At 36.0% G+C, this 21,288-nt stretch overlaps 1 protein-coding gene across 8 annotated transcripts in view; it reads right to left on the reverse strand.

The window, feature by feature from the left end:
• The window catches only part of RPS6KA3 (ribosomal protein S6 kinase A3), a 112,296-nt gene that overhangs the window by 60,525 nt on the left and 30,483 nt on the right, over positions 1 to 21,288 (reverse strand). For 7 of the 8 annotated variants that reach the window (XM_044763095.2, XM_070502210.1, XM_044763091.2 and 4 more), the window contains one exon: positions 18,201 to 18,257. In XM_044763095.2, coding sequence (XP_044619030.1) covers positions 18,201 to 18,242 — 42 coding nt within the window. In that variant the 5' untranslated portion in view covers positions 18,243 to 18,257. Of the gene's footprint in view, positions 1 to 2,372; positions 2,523 to 18,200; positions 18,258 to 21,288 lie in introns of those variants that run through there. The other variant, XM_014847915.3, reaches the window with a different exon arrangement.

The following is a 21,288-nucleotide window of genomic DNA, read 5'->3' on the forward strand; positions in this document are numbered from 1 at the left end:
CTGGGGGAAGAATATTCCAGGTAAAGGAATAAGCCAGGGCAAAGGAACAAGCCAGAGCAAAGGCCAGTGTGGGAGCACACATGGAGACCAGTGTTTGTATCAGAGAGTGCGAAGGGAGGAAGAGAACAGGTCCAAGAGAGGACTAAACCTCAGGTGGCTCTTGTGCTTTTGCTTCTTCCCAATTGCCTGGTCCTACTGGACATGATTCTGATCTATGACATAGTCTCTTAAGCCCATTCCTTTTCGTTAGAAGGTAACACAGATCATGGGCCTAGGTGTTAGAGATACTAGGATAAAGAGTATCTGCCCTCTAGGAATTTACTTACAGTTTCAAAGATTTATTATTGGATAAATATCTGTTGGATGAGCCCTGACAGATAAACAAGGTTAGTTCAGTTAAAAAATATATAATTTTAGGGGCTGGCCCCGTGGCCGAGTGGTTAAGTTCGCGCGCTCTGCTGCAGGCAGCCCAGTGTTTCGTTGGTTCGAATCCTGGGCGCGGACATGGCACTGCTCATCAGACCACGCTGAGGCAGCGTCCCACATACCACAACTAGAAGAACCCACAACGAAGAATATACAACTATGTACCGGGGGGGCTTTGGGGAGAAAAAGGAAATAATAAAATCTTAAAAATATATAAATATATATATATATATATATATAATTTTAGGAATTCTGTAAAGAGTGCCATTTTAGACATCACAGAAAAATGGCAGAACAAAATTCATGGACAAGTAGATCTTTTGGTGTTCCTTCAGGCACACAGAAAGCCATCTCATTTGTTTCCCAGGACCAAGAAAAGGCTCGTAGGTTCTCTCTTAAATGGTCTTTAAGGTTCACTCTTTAATGGGAAAGAAATTAATGTTTCCTTTTCAAGTTGAGAGGGGAAAAATACAACTTTGTTCTTAAAATGTAAAAAGGATTAAAGAAAAGTTACTGAAATCGATGCTGTCTATTTGAGTTATATAAAACCTAATATTATAACATGCTAATATTAAGAAAACAAACTGGGTGATATTAATTGATTTTAAAGAATGATTCAACATTTGGCATTATGCCCTGCCTTGTATACATAATTTCCTTTTTCCTCCCCTCCCTTGAGGCAGGAAATGTGTTCTTAAGGCATTTGTATTTTCTAAATTGTTTTGAATGTCAGAAAATACTGTTGAGGCTTGAAGTAAAATATTTAAATGTTCCTTGGTAAAAGCCAACAAATAAGTATTTCTAATCATGGATATGTAACCATTATTTGGCCTAACATAAAAATGATCTTACAAATGAAAAATGTATACTTTATCTCTTAAATGTAACTCCAAATTAAAGTATCACTCTCTATATAGATACCTATAGTTCTATAATACATAGCTTTTTATTTTAAAAAGATATATTAATTTTTTAGATGATCAAGATACATAAAAACTACTTGGCTGTGACACATAATTAGGCTGGTTATCAAGCCATGGTGAGAAACCACATTTTAATTTATTCTAGATTACAATTCGACCAAATCCAATTTACTTGATTTGTTAACAGATGATAAATATGCTCAGCATTTTTCCTTTAGCCAAATTCTTTAAGAGACTGTTCCAAGTCAGCTTCTTGTATCTGTTTGAGAAAATAGCATTGCTGGTTCTCCAACCTAACATTCTCAATCAGTGCTGTGAAGAGCACAGAGTTTTCTCCCAGTCGAGAATCCCAATCAACAAATTTAATTCTCTTTAAAGAGCAGCAGGATAGCACCATTCTCATGGCAAAAATCAAGTGATTTCAGGATTTTAGATTAAATATAATGCAAACTATCATTTACTAAGCACACTTTAACACAGTAATGCTTTGAAAATTTTGCCTACCGTAAGTTAGATAAAATTACTTGCTTAAAGTTACTTATATAGTTGATTAAAAACTTCAAATTTTTAAAGGAACCAATTTCAACAAAAATCCGATTTTAAGTTCTTGACTGTTTAAAATAATACATTCTCCTGTCCGTCAAAATATTGCTTACATTATGGGAATCTTCTAAATATTAGTAAGTTCACAATTTTGCTCATGCCTGGTTTAATACTGAGAGTTAGTCACTCGTTTTATATACAAAATTACAAACATTAGCAAGATAAAAATTACTGTAGCACTAAAAAGCCAATGTAAAAATAACTTTACAAAATATACAGAGTTCAAATGTATAATACACATAACTGGCTTACTTTTAGTAAACAGAAATATTATCCTTTAAAAGTTCTATAAAAACTGGCTTTGAATTCTGAAAAGGTTCTTAAAAGAAAATATAAAATGAAATAATTGTTTAATTAGGATAATTATACTTAGCTCCAACTAAAACATTTTAGTCTTTAAAGAAGTTGAACAAAGCTTACCTGTATAGGGCGAACACGAAAAGATAAAAATTTAAACATGGCTACGAAACCATGATGGTAACAAAAGAATTTCTGACCGTAAAACTTAAGTTAGAAAGGGAAGGCCAAGTCCCTGCAAAGTTTTCTCCTACCAGCTGTTCCGGCAATTAAAAAATTTCCTGTCAGGCGGGTCCTGAAATGCTAGAAAAAGAGGCCTGACAATTTTCCTGTGGTAAAAGAAAGGAGAAACGTAATGGCGGGGGCACTAATGTAGCTGATAGGTAGGGAGGCCAGAACAGGAAACCAAAACAGATTTGCTGATAGCAAAATCCTGTTGAAATGTTCTTTACTCCTGGTTCCCAGCAATCCAGACAATTTTCACGAGTGAAATGAACATTATTTTATTTCAGAGTCCTGAGAAATGCCAGTATTTCTTAACCAGACAACTCTTTAAAAGCAACTGAAACTAGGCAGCACTATTAAAATCATAATAGTCATTGATGCACAAAGTGAAATTTTACCCTTCGTAATGTTTATATACACACTCCAAAGGATAGTCTGAAGACTATTTTAAGGTTATATATAGACATGCCATGGGTGTTCCCTATCAACGAGGAAGAGTTTCATAACTACGGGAAGAAAATGAACACACGCAAGAAACTTTCTGATTGTGATGTAAGGATAAATTTCTTCCTTTCTTAAATGAAAGTAAATTACATTTAAATTCACACTGGTTATAAACATCAATTATCAATCAAGTTACAGACGTCAAGATCCACAGCTAAAACTCTCATTCCTAGTTGATAAAGTCTAAAAAAAAATAGAAAAAGTCCAGTCCCTTGGTTATTAGCAAGCAAAAGGAACACACTGAAGAAGCCAACCTGGAAATGGAAGGGTCAAACTACCAGACAATCTCTTACTCCATTTCATCCTCTAATAGGTTCTAGAAGTTCTTCTAAGGTGTTTTTGCTTTGGAAAATTTTTCTTAAAGTATGACAGTATTCAGAATGTGATCACCAAGATAGTGGCATTTAAACAAAACCAAAGGACAGAAGCATTGAGAGCTGTGGGAAAATGCTCTACTTAACATTTATTTAATCTATGTGGAATCATCAAAACCCTCAAGTGTTAAACTACATATCCTATACGAATTTAATAAAATCACTGAATTTTCAAAACCTGAAGAGCCTCTAGAAAACACCACAAACAATCACCTTGCTTTCTGAATGAAGGAACTATGGTCAAGGTAGGCACATATTTAATGATGGAGCTATCTATAATGGGAACTCAGTTCAGCACTCCTGTATTGAGCAAACATTAGAGGGTCCATTAGGTGCTACAGGTACCATATGAAAGGCCAGGGCTCTTCCTGCTATATTAAATTTTTATGGCAATGTTTTATCAACATTCCTGCTATATCAAATTTTTTATGGCAATGTCCTATAAATGACCTAATGGAAAGTAAAGAATTAAAAAAACTGCCCAGTTAAAAAATTATCCTATGTAAACAAATACATTAGAATCAACTGGGACTCAAATAAATATCCAAGATAAAACTATGAATTCTTCCTGGGAAATTGTGCACGCTTTTTGATTAAAAATGCATGCCTAAATTTTTCAGTAAGGAAAGCACTTAGAAAGTTTTTCATCAGAACACGAACCCTCCTATCTCCCCAAAGGAATTACTTAAGGCTCCTTACAATGCTACAAAGGGGCAGCAAGGCTAGGACAACCACCTAACACAGAACTGCAGTCTTAACATGAGGTGCCTCTTAAGACTGTCAAGAAGCAGCAAACGTCATGGTTACTGCTCAACCGATTATGACGTACAAAACAACACAGGAGCATCTCTGGACAGAGCAGTCATCAACTTTATCCAGTAATACTTCAGAACAGGAACAACCTTTTTTGAATTTAAAGGATTAGTCTAAATTGGCTTTAATGACTACTGATGCTCAGGTCAACAATTTACACTATGCTCTGTGTTGTGCTTTCTAATATTGACACTAAGAAAACGAAGCAATATTTCAGATACCCAAATCTGAAATAAGTTTCTCTGAGTTGAAATGATGCCTTAATTAAAACAGCATGGTACTGCTGTATAAAAGATAAACAGAGCGACAGAAAAGAATGTAACACACTTTACATCTGAGGGAGATGTTAGGACATTTGGCTACCAGTTTGGAAAATGCAGAAGCCATAAAGGAACATACTGATGTAGATTTGATTATAAAACTTAAAAACTTCTCTACATCAAAAGGCACCATAAACAAAGTTAAAAGACTAACTCATGTGATTGGAATCCCTTATAGTCATGTTACAACTCATCACTGAGCAACTGCTTTATTTGGGTGTGAGCTATCTCCTAACCAGAACCAAAGCTCTTAAGGTCTGTTGATACATTGCTTATAGCATTTATTACTGTTGAAGCACATCCTATTGCCCCTACCAGATTAATCTTCAGAACAGGCAACATACTTACCTTTATTCCCATAGCAAATAGCACACAGTAGGAATTCAAACAATGACTGCCTGAATAAGTATCATGCTGAAAACTGAAATGGACACTACTTATATGGCTGTGCACATGAAATCACATATTACTGTTTATACTTTTCCTGACTCTTTTAACTTTCTTTAAATTTATCTTATTAAATTTTCAGCTAGTTTTTCTTCATTTTTATATCTTATTGGTTTTATCATGTATCTTTATGTTTAAAAAGTAAATTTTATTATAAAAATTATGCATGTTCATTATAGAAAACAAATAATAAAGAAAAAAACCACTATTTTGGTTTTCTTTCCACCTTTTTCTGTATGCATATATGCACACATTTGGACCATACTATACATATTATTGGTTTTTTTCTGTAAAGGGCCAGACAGTAAATGTTTTTGGCTTTGCAGTTCATACAGTTTCTGTCAACCCTGCCACTGTGATGAGAAAAGGAATGGGTGAGGTTGTGTTCCAATAAAATTTCACTTACAAAACCAGGCAGCAAGCCTCAGGTATTGTTTGCTGACCCTTATTTTCTATTATTAAACAAGCTTCAATGCATTATAATGACTGCAGAGGATTCTACTCTACAAATCCTCTATTGTTGGGTATTTGATCTTCTCTACCACTGGGATGTCTCCATTCTTTGTGCCCATTCACAATCATTTAGAAATAATTTCTAGAAGTGGAATTGCATTTCTAGAAGTAGAGTGTACAGCATTTTAAAGTTTTTTGATCCTAACTTATTTGCCAAGTTGTCATCCAAGAAGAACCTAAATAATAATGAGGGAACCACACTAAGACCTCAGGCAGGGGCAAACTACAGCCAGGCCCGGCCAGGCAAGGGCCAAATCTGATCATGCTCATCTCTGTTTACATATGAGCTCCTGCTATTTTTGCCCTACAATGGCTATGGCTGACTTGAGTAGTTGCCACAGAGATCATATGGCTCACAAAGCCTAAAATATTTATACCTAGCTCTTTATAGAGAAAGCTTGCTGACTCAGAATGAGCAGCAAATGCAAAAAGCCGAATCAGCTTAAAGAATTCAAAACACAAAGGAAAGACCTCAGTGGCTAGAATGTGGGGGACACCGGTGAACACTGAGGAAAGGGGAGGAGATGGGAAGTAGGTTGCGGCCACATTAAGTAGGGCCTTACAGACTATCAAGAAGTTTGGATTTGGATTTTATTTCAAGTGTAACAGGAAGCAGATCTTTCCCATTTTAGGCAACTGCATCATTACCAATCCCCAAAACTTGTAAGTCCTTTTTGGCTCTTTCTTTCTTATCTAATTTCCTTCCCTTTATATTTAATCCATCAACAAATTCTACTTATCTCCGAAATAAACCTCAAATCTGTCTATTTCTATTTCCTCTGCCACTCTCAGTACAAACTATCATTATCTAGTGCCACCTAACTGGTTTTCCTGCTTCTAAATCTTCCTCGTGCAATCCTTTCTCTTCATGGCAGCCAGAATAATCTTAAATCAGAAATCAGACCGGGTCATGCCCCTACCTCAAATTCTTCAATGGCTTCCCATCACAGAAGAAAACCCAAACTTCTCATAGTCTATGGAGCATAAAGCAAGCACTAATAAATCCTACCTTGATCCTGACTTGGGAATATACTCACTAAATCATTCAGATATGTCGATATTTGGTTTTGGATATATTTTATCATGTTAAGATCAGACTATTTCCTCTTTAGTAAAAGAGGAATGAACATTCAATTTTATAAAATGTCCTTTTATTATCTATTAACACGGTTACTTAAGCTTTCTCCTTTGACCTACTGATTTGATAACTTGGATCAACAGATGTCTTAATATGCTTGTATTTCTGGGAAAAATTCATTGTTTTAATATAAGCCTGTATCTGATTTGTAAATTTTTAAAGGATTTTTGCATCTATATTCATAAATTAAATTGGCAGAGTTTCCTTTTCTGTGCTAACTTTCATTTTCAGGGCTACGCTAACTTTATAAAACAAACCAGAAGGCAATGCAAATTTTTTCTATGCTTTGGGACAATTTAAAGACCACAGGAATGATCTATTTCTTGAAAGTTTCAAAGATTTCTCCTACAAAATCACTGGGGTCCAGCACTGTAGTTAGGGGTGGAAGTGGTGGTGCTTGTTCTTTAATAACTTTAATTTCACCCTCGCTATTGCTATATTCAGTTTTTATACCCCTTCCTAAATGATATCATTTAGATTTTCCTAGAAAACCATGTATTTCAGTAAGACTTTCATATTACTATATAGTTACACTTAGTATTCTGTCTTTTAAAGTACACCTAAGGAAAATTTCAAGCATATCTAAAAGTAGACAGCATAGTATAACAAACCCTCACATACCCAGCGCTCAGCTTTAACAATTATCAACTCATGGCCAATCTTGCTTCATACACTCACTTCCCCCCACTCCCATAATTAATTATTTTGAAGCAAATCCCAGACATTATATCATTTCATCTGTAAATATTTCAGTTGTTATGATGTTTTAATCTCCTTCCTATCTGCGGTTATACCCTGTTTTGCTTTTCTAATGTTGTGCATTTGCTTTTGGTTTTTTTTTCCTGTTTTCTAATTCACTGATTTTAGAATTTATATTTAATTCTTTCCTCTTTCTTTTTATAGGTTTACTTTGTACTTCTTTTTCTAGCTTCTTTCACTGAGTCCTTAGTTCCTTAATTTGAATTCTCACTTATTAATAAATTTTTCTTTTAAGTATAATTCTAACAATATCATTTAAGATACTACTATATTCTAAGCACCATGCTTTCCATGCAATTATTTCAATTAATTCTCATGACAATGAGATAAGTACTATTATCCACACTACAGATGAAGAAACTGAGGCTTAGAGGGAAGTTAAGGAACCTGTTGCCCAAGTTCATACAGTTTGGAAGTGGGAATAGCTGTGACGGTGGTGGGAGCATGACCAGGCAATTCTATCTGGGGAGGGAGTGTGTATATGAATGGCCAGTGGCTGACTTAGGTCAGAAATCAGGAGGGGCTAAACCTTCTGATAAGACTCTGAAGGAAGACAGCTCAGTAGAGGGTCCATAGCAGAGTTCCTGAACACTTCTCTGCATCATGCATTATATTTGTCTGGTGAAACCCTCACCCTGGTCAAATCCAATTATCAACCATCTTCATGGCTCCATGATGGCTGAATCCTGCTGGAGAAAAATCCATCCCTATGATAAAAACTTACAGTTAACATGTTCTTAACTGATTCCTTTGGGTATATTTTTTTGTATGCATCATTCAATTTTTCAGACACTAAAGGGTTTAATCTCTAAGGGTTTCCATTTAAGTACAGGAGAATTATTCTCTAGCACACATCCATCAATAGATAATGTTATAAAGTGTTAAGGTTCTGAGGTTTTAAATCAGGGATGAGAAATAAGTTGCATGGTCATTAACTTGAACCAAATGGTAGTGGCTTCCTAGAGTAACTGAGAGAGGTTGCTTCTAAGGTCCTGTCTCAATGGAAAGTGAGCTATGCTCCACTTGCAATATCTCCCATGAGCAAGGAGAGAGGGTGAGGGGGCAGCAGCACTAATGTTGCCCAGGTTGGAATCTTGCAGTAAGCAGCAAAATACCCTAGGTGGTATTGCTCGCCTCCCTACCCACATATTTTTTTTTATGCTTAGCCTGGAGTTGTTTTTACTTAGTTATGTTTGTCTAAAATGGTTAAGAAGACTCATTTAGGTAAAGAGGTTATAACTTTCAATATGCCAGTATCTCAGGCTGACTCAATAACCCATTAATACTTGAACAGAACTTAATCAAAAGAGTTTGCACTCTTTCCCATTACGGATTAGATCACTCAAACAAAAAAATGGGTATTGTGATGCACTGACTCGAGAGAGGAGAAGCAATTTTGGATCAGAGGCAGCATATGAGTTACGCAAGCCATGATAAAAAAAAAGTGGGGGGTTATTTTTGAAAAAGCTCTTACAGGTGGAGGAAAGGGACACTAGGAACTAAAAAACTAGCCCTGAAAGAGAGTCAAAAATGTACCAAAGGAAAACCTTACATGGCTGGAAAATTTGTCTATTATACACATACTCCATTTTAATGCCACCATGCAGTGCTAATTATGCTGCTATTTATCTTAGAAATATTTTCTAAGTGCTATATACTTAAATCTACTAAAGTATATTTTTCCCATGCTCTGAGTGCTAAAATGTACTCTCAGCCAATGAGGGTTAGAACAACAGACAATACACAATTAGTCAGTAAGGGTCGTTACTGTGCCACTCCACAAATGTTCCCTGCCAATGAACACTCCATTGTACTTTCCTGTGTTGAGTGGGTCCTTCACTGTCTCTTGTCTCCTCTGCTAGGGCTTCTCTTTCTATAGTTTATTTTGTGTTTGACCCTGGATAACTGCAAGAGGTGCGCAAATGTGTGTTGGACTCACGGCTATGAGTATCATTTTGGATGTTCAAATGCAAGTTTTAAGGCAGCTCAAGGGAACGTTTAAGGAAAGAGGAAACCAGCAGACAACTGGGAACTGATGAAATTCCCTGGATATTGTGAAGGCCATCATACACATCACTGCAGCCCTAGGGTTACCACATGAATGGTAGCTGGAATAACGGCATGTGTGGAAGTTGGAAGAAACTACTGCTAAAGACCCATCATGACTTCAAGGGATTTGAAAAGAACAAGGCACTGCCTGTGTCCTTCATAGGGGTGCCTCTCCTCAACTTGGCATTTAAAGTCATCTACGACCTATCTTCACTTTATCTTTTTAAACCATTTTTATCACTACTACTGTCAACAAGCTTTCTCCAATTCTTGAAAATCATGAATGTGACCATGATAAAACAGCTACAAAGACTGAGTTGATAAATACAGTGTTTAGGATTGTAGTAATATAATATGTACAAAGTTGATGTTATGAGCAATTAATGTATGCATGGTCATTAGAAATAAATGATACGGGGACAGAAGGGTCAAAGGACCACGTTAAGAGAAAGTCAATTCATTTCATAATTTTGTCTGAGGCCAGGCCTATTGTCACTACAAAATAACTGAATACCATCCTAGTTACTAAGGGGCACACTTTATCCCTGGGGAATAGTCTGAGAGAGCAGGATCAGCCTCTGGAAGGAAGAGGACAGGAAAATTAACACTTACTGGCCTCTTACTTTGTGCTAGGTACTTATTTATCTCCTTTAATTCTTAAGCCTCAGAAGAACCTTTGCCTGGTACTGCAAGAATCATTAAGAGAATTATTTCCCCACTAAGCAAGAAACTGCTTTAATGATTCTTGGACGACTATGGAGACCTAAACAGTCAAGATTCCCTATTTCTTCAGTATGGATCATGCAGAGCATGGAGGCCTCTGGCCACCTGAGAAAGGATGGAAAATTCTGGGGTCCAGGGAGATATCTTGGCTTGAGGTGCTTTATGGCACTCTACCTTCTGCTATGAAGGCAGTCTCTCTCCCACCAGAATAAAGGATAAAAATAATCAAGTTTCTCCAACAGGGAAGGGAGAACAAAAGACACTGGCTAGAGCAAGTTAATTGGTGAGAAATTCAACTAATTACACATAAATATGGATTACTATGCAAACATTCCTAGGGGAGGGAGATAGATAAAGGTGATGATTATCTGTTATATTCTGGTATGAATCAATTTAATCAGATAAATTTTCTTATATTTTATGAGATACGTGGAGGAAATTAAAGTTTTTACTTTAGGTGAGTAAAGACAAAAAAGGATCGTGTCTTTAGAAAGCCAGAAGAAAGGAAGATAGTGTTAAAATTCCAGAAGATGGGAAGGGAAGCAGATCTAGGATAGGGAAGGAGGCAGACTGCAGGGCAAAGCACAAAGAGAAATGAGGGAGAGATGAGGTGTGAAGAAGGGAAAAATCCAGCCAGAATAAAATGGCTCTACTGCAAATAGAAACCAGGGGACATGTTCAAGAGACATCACAGGGGCAGCTTCATATGGCAAGAAAGGCTGAGCGAAGGTATTTTATGTTTAGGCAAAATTCAGCTCTTCTTTATGACTATCATTCCAGTCAAATTGATTTAGCTACCTCAAACACATCTCACTTTTTCCCCCTTTTGGCTTTTGTTTACACTATTTTCACATGAGAATGCCTTCACCCAAATATTGACATTTACTTCTCAAAATTCTATACCTAAAATTTCATGTGTTCTGTGAATTTTTACCTGATTATGCCAGTCACAATTAGTTTTATTTTAAATTCTACTTAAATTTTTATCAAAGGTTAAAGGGTCAAATAGTACCACAAGGCTTACACAACAAAAAAGCAGCGGTACCCAGTACTCACGGTATCCTTTTAGCTGTTTTGGTTGTTCCCCCTGGTATTTATCTCTGTATGATAAATAATAACTTTATACTACTTTCTCTTGATTCATCAACTTCAGATATTACCTTTAGACATCCTATTATGGATGACTTAACTCTCACAAGTTTTGCTTAAATCAATATTTAGTCTTTACAATTATTATGGCTATGTAAGCAGTGTTCACTGCTGATGTAAGGAATATATTCTAGTTACATTTCTTGTATAAAACTTCTGTTTTTTCTTAAGTTTACAGTTGCTTTGTTTTTAAATTTGCTTTCTTTTCCTTGTACTTATCTCAAATTCGTTTAACTCTGCCTCTCAAGTGAATTTCCAATACACAACCCTATTGGATAATTCATCACTTTTATTTTTTATTTTTCCTGGAGACAGCCTTCCTGGAATCATCTGTCTGTTTCCATCAGGACTGAGTACTCACTAGGCCTACTGAGTGAACTAGCCTTCTGAACCACACTTTATTCATCATAGTGGGAAGGAACTTCCTTCATTGTGCTTGTAAATGTTGGATTCTTTGTTGCCTGAATGCTATGTCCCTTTTTCTTAGTTAATAACCCTCTAGTGTTGCAGAGACCATTTTCCAGCAACTTACTAAGAATAGGCACATGTCAAAAAATATCTTGGTTGAAAATCATTTCCACCAAGCATTTCAAAGGCATTGTTCCTTGTCTTTTAACTTCCCATGTTGAAATGTCTGATATTATTCTTATACCCAGTCCTTTATATATGATATTTGAAAAAATCTCTAAAAGCTTGTCTTAGTCCATTTGGGTTGCTACAACAAAATACCGTAGTTTGGGTGGCTTATATTAAACAACAGAAATTTATTTCTCACAGTTCTGGAGGCTGGGAAGTCCAAGTCCAATTTGCTAGCAGATTCAGTGTCTGGTAAGGATCTATTTCCTGGTTCATGGATGCCCATCTTCTCACTGTGTCCTCACGTGGCAGAGGGGACAAGGGAGCTCTCTGGGATCTCTTTTATAAGGGCATTAGTCCCATTCATGAGGGCTCCACCCTCATGACATAACCACCTCCCAAAGGCCCTACTTCTAAAGACCATCACACTGGGGATTAGGCTTCACTATATAAATTTTAGGGGGATACATTTAGTCCACAGCAAAACTTTTAGGGTCTTCCCTTTATCCCCAGTGTTTTGATATTTCATAATAATGATCCTTCTTGAAGGTAGGGATTTGTTTTTTATTAATAAGCTTTCAGTAGGCTGTTTTAATCTGGAGACTCATGGTCCTCATGTTGGGAAAAAGTTTTTTTGGTATTTTAGTACTCCACCTAATCTAAGAGCATGATTACCACTCTACCATTATGAAAGAAAAAATGCTGCCAATTAAAATGTGTCACACCACTGATTATAACAAACATTCCAATTTTGGAGATATTAAAATGTGGAGGAAAAAAACATGTATCTTATGGTATTTCTTTCCTAATTTCTTCCCCTCCATTTCCCTTTTGTCTCTTTCTGGAATTCCTATTAGGTAGATGTTAGACTGCTCCTCTTTCTTTTTCTCTCCTATTTTCTATCTCTTTGTCTTGTTCTATTTTTGGGGGAGGTTTCCTCAATTTTAGCTTCTAAATATTCTACTAAAATGTAAAACATTCCTATCGTATTTTTAATTTTTAACAGTTTGTTCTTTTTCTGATCTTTTTTTTTTTTAAATAGCATCCTACTCTTGTTTTAGGGAATCTATTTAATCTCTTAACGCTCAGAGGATATTAATTTACCTTTCATTTTTCCTGCATTGTCTGTTCCTCCAAGATTTTATTCTTTCATGTTGGAAGCCTTCCTCAAATGTCTGGTGATATCTGGCTTTTCACTCATATTTAAGAGTGAGACACTAAGAAGTAGACCAGGGGCCGGCCCCGTGGCTGAGTGGTTAAGTTCACACGCTCTGCTTCGGTGGCCCAGGGTTTCGCCGGTTTGGATCCTAGGTGCGGATATGGCACCGCTCATCAGGCCATGCTGAAGCGGCGTCCCACATAGTACAACCAGAGGCACTCACAACTAGAATATACAACTATGTACTAAGAGGGTTTGGGGAGAAGAAGGAGAAGAAAAAAAAAGAAGATTGGCAACAGTTGTTAGCTCAGGTGCCAATCTTTATTAAAAAAAAAAAAAAAAAGGAAAGAAATAGACCAAATGTTCCAGAGCTTGTTAACTGGTAGGCTTTCTTATAGGTTAACTGGCCAAGTAGTCAGCCTTTACATGAAAGATCTCCCAAATGTCTGTATCTGAAGGTCTCTTATCAGGGACCATTCAACTTCTTCAGAAAAGAAGGTTCCACTCTCCTGTCTGGAGAATATGGTCCTAGTTGGTGGAATGGGTAGGGAAAGGGACCATATCACCATTCTGTAGTAGGCTTGCACTTGATCTTCCTGTTTCCACCCCAGTGCCTCATCCCACTTCCTACTATACCTGGGGTTCCCCAAGTTTGGATCCTCTTTATAAGGATAACTTCCTCTTGTGACAACTCTCTTATCTGCTTTTCATATTTATATATTGTTGCTCAAATTACAGAAGTCTTCTAATTTCAAAGACCACGTTTCTGTTCCTTTTTCTCCTTGTTGTTTTGGGTGATGATTTCCCAGAGAAGAGGACAAAAACAGCTTTATTTTACCATTTTAAAATTGCAAGTTTCCCTTGTATGCTTTTGTGTCTCCAACAACCTAGCAGAGTTCTTGGCATTTAATAGACATTCATTAACCACTTGGTTAACCACTTGGTTAATGAATGATTAGATGTAGCCATAGTCTAAGCAGCTGTAACAAGAAAAGCCCAAAACGCAATGGCTCAAACAAGGTAAGTGTCTATTTTTCTCTCATGGAGCAGTCCATAGGTAAGTGGGTAGGTTAAGGTGAAGAGATGTCGCTAGATCATTAGGCCATCAAAGGACCCACGTTTCTTCTCTCTTGGTATTCTTCATCCATCCTACGGTCTTGTCACGGTCAAAATTGGCTTATCATCACACTCTGCATTCTGGCCCATGGAAAAGGGGCCAATGAATCTACAACAAAGCCTACCAGTCGACAAGCTCCATACACACAATTATTATCTTGCAGTTTCTATGGACAGGAATCTGGGCCAACAAACACATGAGCTTGGAAGCAGATTCTTCTCTAGTCAAGGTTCAGATGAGACTCTAGCCCTGGTCAACTCCTTGACTGCAATCTGTGGAGACTAAACCAAAGGACCCAGTTAAGCTGTGCCCAGATTCCTGGCCCACAGAAACTATGAGATAATAAATGTAGGTTGTTTTAAGCTACTAAGTTTGGGGCAATTTGTTATGCATCAAATACACAACTAATGCAACATCTCAACTTTCACCATTTAAATTATCAGTAATTGACAAAATGAAAACTTTAAATTGTACATTAAAGGCAGATACGATTTAAAAGTATAAGGCTAATACATATTTTGACAGTCTTTTGGATTTAACACCATTAAAGACAAATTAAATATTAGGCTTTTATCTTATACTTAAACCTAATTCTTATAATCTGGAATGACCTGCTCAACAGCTTCACCCACACTGCTGGTAACATCTTAGTTCTGTACCTTTTCAACCTATCTCTAGAATGCAGTTTTCTTCCAGATGTAAATGTTACTAATGCTGTGAGTACTCTGAAGGAAAGTATGAACCATATAATACCACAATAGAAAATGCTTTGACTTTAGACTAGAGAGAACAAAAAATCTGAAGGTTTAGGAATTGTTACATAAAGAAAAAAAGATAGCTGGTGGCAGAAAAAAAAATCAATAATAGCACTCACTGATTATTTTCACATTTGCTTAAATGCTAATAAATATATACTATAGACCAATGAAGTAAAATGCCTCAAATGGTTTGGGAGGTGCAGAAATCTAGACCAAATATGAAGGCAGTCTCAGGCATTAGGCCCCATGCTCAGGTCCCTGTGTTAGCCAAAACTTAATTCAGGCACTCATTTAATTAACAAGTAACCCCTAAACCAAACCCTAACCTCTAACCCTAACCTTATTGAACACCTACTGCGTACTGGGTGCTAGATATGAAACAAGGAATAAGTCAGACCTGGTCACTGCCTCATGCAGCTCACAGTTTAGTAGGAAATATAGACAAGCAAATTGGCAGTGGAATCTAGTGTGGTGCTGCCATTTAGGGCATGCAAAGGCTGCTATGGCAGCACAAAGGAAAAACACTTAACTCAGGGTAGAAATGGAAGTGGTAGTTGTATCAGGAAGACGTCTCAGCTGAAGTAATATCAAAATTTGGACCTGAAGGATGATCAGCAATTAACTGAAAGGGGTGGTAAGGGAAAAAAATTCTGGGAGAGGGAATATCACATATGAAGGCCCAGGAGCAAAAGAGAATCTGATACATTCAAGTGACTGGACTTTCAGGAGAGGGTAGAGGTGTGTGGCCGGAGATGACAGAGAGAAGTACACAGGGCCCGGTAGGTCACATTGCGGAGTTTGGACTTTATTTAAAGGAAGCACAGAACTACCGAAGGGTTTTAAGAAGAGTAAAATGATCTCACTATTCCATAACTGACATAATGTTCATGACAATTTGTTTGAGTTCTAAAAAGTTAACTTTCCGAAGATGTTAAAAAGTATATAGAAACATATAATTTTTTATGTACTAGCAATAACCAGATGGAGGACACAGCAGAAAAGAAATCTCACTTACAATATAATAAAAACTATAAAATACTCATGAATTATCTTAATAAGAAATGTACAAAACTATATGTAATAAATCATAAAATTTTGATAAAAGATATAAAAGAATCAGAACAAATGAATGTTCTTGGATGTGAAGATTCAATATTATTAAAATAATGTTCTTCATGTTAATCTGCAAATTTATTGCAATTCTGACAAAAATCCCAAAAAATTTTTCAGGAGTACTTGATAACTCGATTGTAAAGTTCATCTGGAAGATGTGTAAGATTACAATTTTGAAAAGTAAAAAGGTGGGAGGGCTTGCCTTGCCACATACAAAAAAACAAAACCCATATAATAAAAGCACAGTAATTGAAAATGTATGTAAAGTCAAAACATTCAGGGATGTTGTGGATTGAATTATGTCCTCCAAAAGGTATGTTCAAGTCTAATCTCTGGTACCTGTGAATGTGATCTTATTTGAAAACAGAGTCTTTGCAGATGTAATAATGTTAAGATGAGGTCACACTGGAGTAAGGTGGGCCCTAATTCAGTGACTGGTATCCTCATAAGAAGACGGAAAATTGGACAGAGTCACACAGAGAGAAAGCCATGTGACAATGCAGGCAGGGATTGAAGTGATGTGTCTACAAGGCAAGAAATGCTAAGGACTGCCAGTGGTCACCAGAAGCTGAAAGAGGCAAGGAAGGATCCTCCCCCCGAGCCTTTGGAGAGAGCATGGTTCTGCTGACACCTTGATTTCGAACATCAAGTCTTCCAGACTGTGACAGAATAAATTTGTTGTTTTAGGCCACCCAGTTTGTGGCACTTCATTAGGGCAGCCCCAGAAAACTAATACAAGGAGTATATGGCAATTATATATATGATAAAAGAGGGCTCTCAAATGAGTGGGAATAAGTGAGTTTTATTTATTCAATAAGTAGAGATTAGGACAACAAGCTATCTGCTAGGAAAGATAAGCTAGATTTCTACGTCACAACAGCTATCAAAAGTCCAAGCAGATCACAGATCTAAATACATAAAACAGAACCGTAAAAGCGACAGATGAAAATGTAACAGGATATTTCTATAACCTTGGTGCAAGGAAGGATTTTCTAACGAAAACATAAAACCCAGAAGCCAGATCTGACCATTTAAAAACGAAAACTTCTGTACATACACAATGAAAGACAACATAATCAATGTTAAAAAAACCAGGGAGAATATATTTGTAAGATATACTATAGACATGGAGTTAATATCCACAACATATACAGAGATCACACAGACCACAAGGAGACAAGTAACCCAAAAGAAAATCGGGCAAATACAAAAATACAAAGGCCAATAATGCATGGACACTCAACTTCACTAATAATCAAATGAGATGCAAAACGAAATGAGAAAGTATTATTTATTAAGAGTGGCTCAAATTAAAAATAATTTCTGACAATATCCAGTGGTGAATATGGTATGGCCAAATAGGTGCTCTTATACAATGAAATTTTTACAAGCTTTTTGGTTTGGAGGGCAATTTGGCACTGTCTATGGAGATTTAAATCTTCATACCATTTGTTCCAGCACCGTCCTTTTCTAAGACTATACTCTACTGAAACACAAGTTCACAAAAATAAATAGGGGAAAAATTACATTAAGTATAGGACATGCATAAAACAGAATACTCATGCAACCATTTAAAAAGAGGTAGATCCACACGTATCATCATAAAAAGATGTTCAAGACATAGTAAGTGAAAAGAGCAAGTTGCAGAATATATATATTTTGTAGACACCAATAGTAATCGTCTTACGTACAGAACAAAAAGAAGATAATAACTGAGCTGCTAACAATGATTATCTTGCAGAGGAAGACAATTTATTAATTCACTTATGTAATACTTAATGAATGTCTATTATCTGCCAGGCACTGGTCTAGGTGCTGTGAATTCAGGAGTGAACAAAAAAACAAGACAAGGAAATGGTGATGGTATATTTTCTATGTTAAATATCTCTGTAAAGTATGACCTTTATATTTTTGTCTCTAATAAATCTACGGTTAGTTTGATTTTTAAAAAAAATACGCTTTAAGGTACTGATGAAAAACTTTTAACAATATAAAGCAATTTGTTTTGTCATTCTCTTAAAATCAGTTTCATGAAATGGTTTTTAAAATTGTCACCGGCATATTCAAGAATGTATTTTGGTAAAATCAATGTGAAAGCATCAACAAGTTTCTAATACCGTAAAATCATTACTTTGCTCAGTTTAAAAATAAGAATACTTAAATTTTATGGTATCTGATTTATGCATATCCCTTATGATACAATATTTTACTTACAGTTTGTGGATTAATCTCCTCCTCTCCCATAGGTTCATCCATAATTTGCTGTCCATTCTGTGAAAAGCACAGCAAGTAGAAAGTTACCAAAATAAAACTCACATCAGTTAAAGTTAAATGAAGGCAGACAAAACAAAAATCACAGAGGAATATTTTCACCCCTAAAGGGTTCTAATCAAGTAGTACAAAACCACCATGTAAGTATGCAGTTGCCAATTTGCAACAGGTTGTGCTTCAAAAGTGCTTTCAATATGTAAACTGATTATTTGAAACTAAAACATTTGTCCATGGAAATGATATAATAAATGATTACCTTTCCAGGTGAGCCCTTCAGTTTAACAGTTAAATACATTACTAATCGTCTTATTTAAACCTCACCAAACATTGTTTTTAATACTTTCTAGGGCAAAACACATTCTAAATTCCAACTCCACTGATAATTAATCAGGGCAACTGATAATTATTTGGGGGAAAAATTAAGCTAGGTCTCTACATCAAAATAGATTCCAGACGGATTAAACATTTAAATGTCAAAAAATAAAATTATACAAGTATTAGAAGAAAATATAGGTGAATAATACTTATGTTACAGGTAAGGAAGGTGGAAATCATAAAGAAAAAAAAGACATTTGAATCCATAAAAGTTCAAAACGTCTTCTGTGAGACACGAAAAAGATAAAAAAACAAATTGATTACAACAAAAGAAAATAAAAGCAACATGACAAAGGGTTGTTATGCTCAATACATAAAGAGCTTTGTTTTACAAACCTGTAAGAAAAAACGATGAACCTCAACAGAAACGAGCAATAAGGGAGAAGAGTTCAGCCTTAGTACTAATCAAAGATACCTTTGCCTTTCAAACTGGTAATGATTTACAGAGAAAATAACACCTAGTGCTAACACAGGTATGGGGAAAAGAGCATCCAGGATATACTGCTGGAGAAAGTGTAAATCAGCACAACCTTTCAGGAGGGCAACCTAAGTCTGTATTAAAAAAAAGACATAAAACTTTGAAATGTCCCATCATTTTGACTTTTTTAAAAAATGGACAAGTGTGCAAAGATATACATACAAAAATGCTCACCATCACTTTTTTCAAAAAGAACTCCAAATTGGAAACCTAAATTCCTAACAATAGAGAACTAGTTAAATATATTATGGTACATCCATATAATGGAATACTATGCAGTCATTAAAAATGATGATAAAGATGTAAATTTATTGACATGAAAAGACAGTCACATGTAATAAGTGAAAAAGCAGTTTACAAAACAATATGGATTATAATGATCCCATTTAAAATAAATATATACATGTTTCAATGTATATATTTGTATGGGAAAAACTCTGGAAGGATATACACCAAAATGTTAACAGTGGCTATCTCTGGGTGGTAAAATTTTAGACGATTTAAATTTTGTTTTTGCTTATTTGAATTTTCTAATGTGTCTACAATGTCTACAATGAATATGTATTATTTGCGTAATTAAAAACAAAACAAAACAAAACCAGAAGTCAGGAACACATAGTGTCTTCTCTAGTTCCCTCACTGGAAATAGGAGCAAATGCCCCTGACCACTTGTTAATTCAACAAATTTACAAGGATCTAAGCTAACCATCTTTGGAGTATTATCAACTGGGAAATAAAAGGTAGTCCATCCATTGCTCCATATCCCACATGAGGCAGCTGCTCTGAATTTGAACTCCTCTCTCTACTCTCCCCTCCCCTATTCATCCATTCATCCATCCATTTCATTTCATTCATGCTATGTTCTAGGCACCAAACTGGAGAGGAAAGGTTAATAAAACATGGCCAAGGATCTTACAGGTCTACTGACCCATAAAAAGGGCCCCTTTCATTTTCAAACACTCATAGATTATGTTCCTAGGTTAGGGAATGCCTATACAATATTACAAAGCACAGAAATGGTGCCAAAATGCAGAAAATGGGGGAGCAGGTATAAAATCTTTATTTTCCTAAGACACTTTCAGAGGCTATGGTATTGCCCACTTCTGTGATAAGGACTCCAATAACTCCAGGATACATCTTTCTCCTAAAAGCCACAACCATTTATTCACCTGAATACCGATCATTTTTATCCAAACATCCCACACAAACCTTAAACTAGCTCTCAAGAACACTGGCTTCGGAGTCAGACACTTAGATTCAAATTTCTGCTCTTACACTAATTATGAAGCCTTGGACAAGTTATTAAACTATCTAGGCTTTAGTTTGTTCACATGGAAAGTGGAGATTAAAAAGTCTTATTTCAGAGAGTTGTTGTGAAGACTAAATGAGATAAATGATATAAAACCCTAAGCACAGCGCCTGGCACCTAGTGAACAATCAATGTTAGCTATTTTAATTAAGTCCAAAATTCAATCTCCCGCTCTGTGCCCCACCAATCTGCTACTTCTGCTGTATTTGCTATCTTAGTGAATAGTATCATCATTCATCTAGTAGCCCAAACTAGATTTTCTCATTAATTGTACATAGAGTTCTCTTTCCACAACAGAGATCTGCTCAATGGCTCCCCATTATTTGGCTTTTAGAATCTTTGGTCTAATTTGAGCAATACTTACATCTTCCCTGGAAATATAATTTGAGAACCATCTGCTCCTTGCGATTTTCAGTGTATGCAAAGCAAGAACCACAACTTATAACTTACTTTTAAGGCAAACTGGAACAGAAGAAACAGCACTAAACTTGGAATTGGTAGACCAGGGGTAGGGTCCTAGGTCTGCCACTTATAAGCTTTACGATTTTGGGCAAATCAGACTTTCTCCTAGCCTATTACTCTATCTGTTCAAAAAGGGGATACTTGCCCTGTCTACCCAAAGGGTTATTGTTAGGCTCAAAACTGAGATAACTCGTAAGAAAGCACTTTATAAACTGTAAAGGGTTATACCAATGTAAATTATTAAGGTGAGGTAGCTTCATGAGGACAAAACAATACTCCACAAAGTCCTTTTAATCTTAGAATCAAAAAATGTTTAAGATTGGTAAGGGATCTTGAAAGTCCTCTGTTCTAAATACACATACAATTCTTTCTCTCCCATTCTCACCTATATTTGAATACTATCAGGA

Source organism: Equus asinus, chromosome X (genome assembly GCF_041296235.1).
Source record: "Equus asinus isolate D_3611 breed Donkey chromosome X, EquAss-T2T_v2, whole genome shotgun sequence".
In the NCBI taxonomy this organism is placed as follows: Eukaryota; Metazoa; Chordata; class Mammalia; order Perissodactyla; family Equidae; genus Equus; species Equus asinus.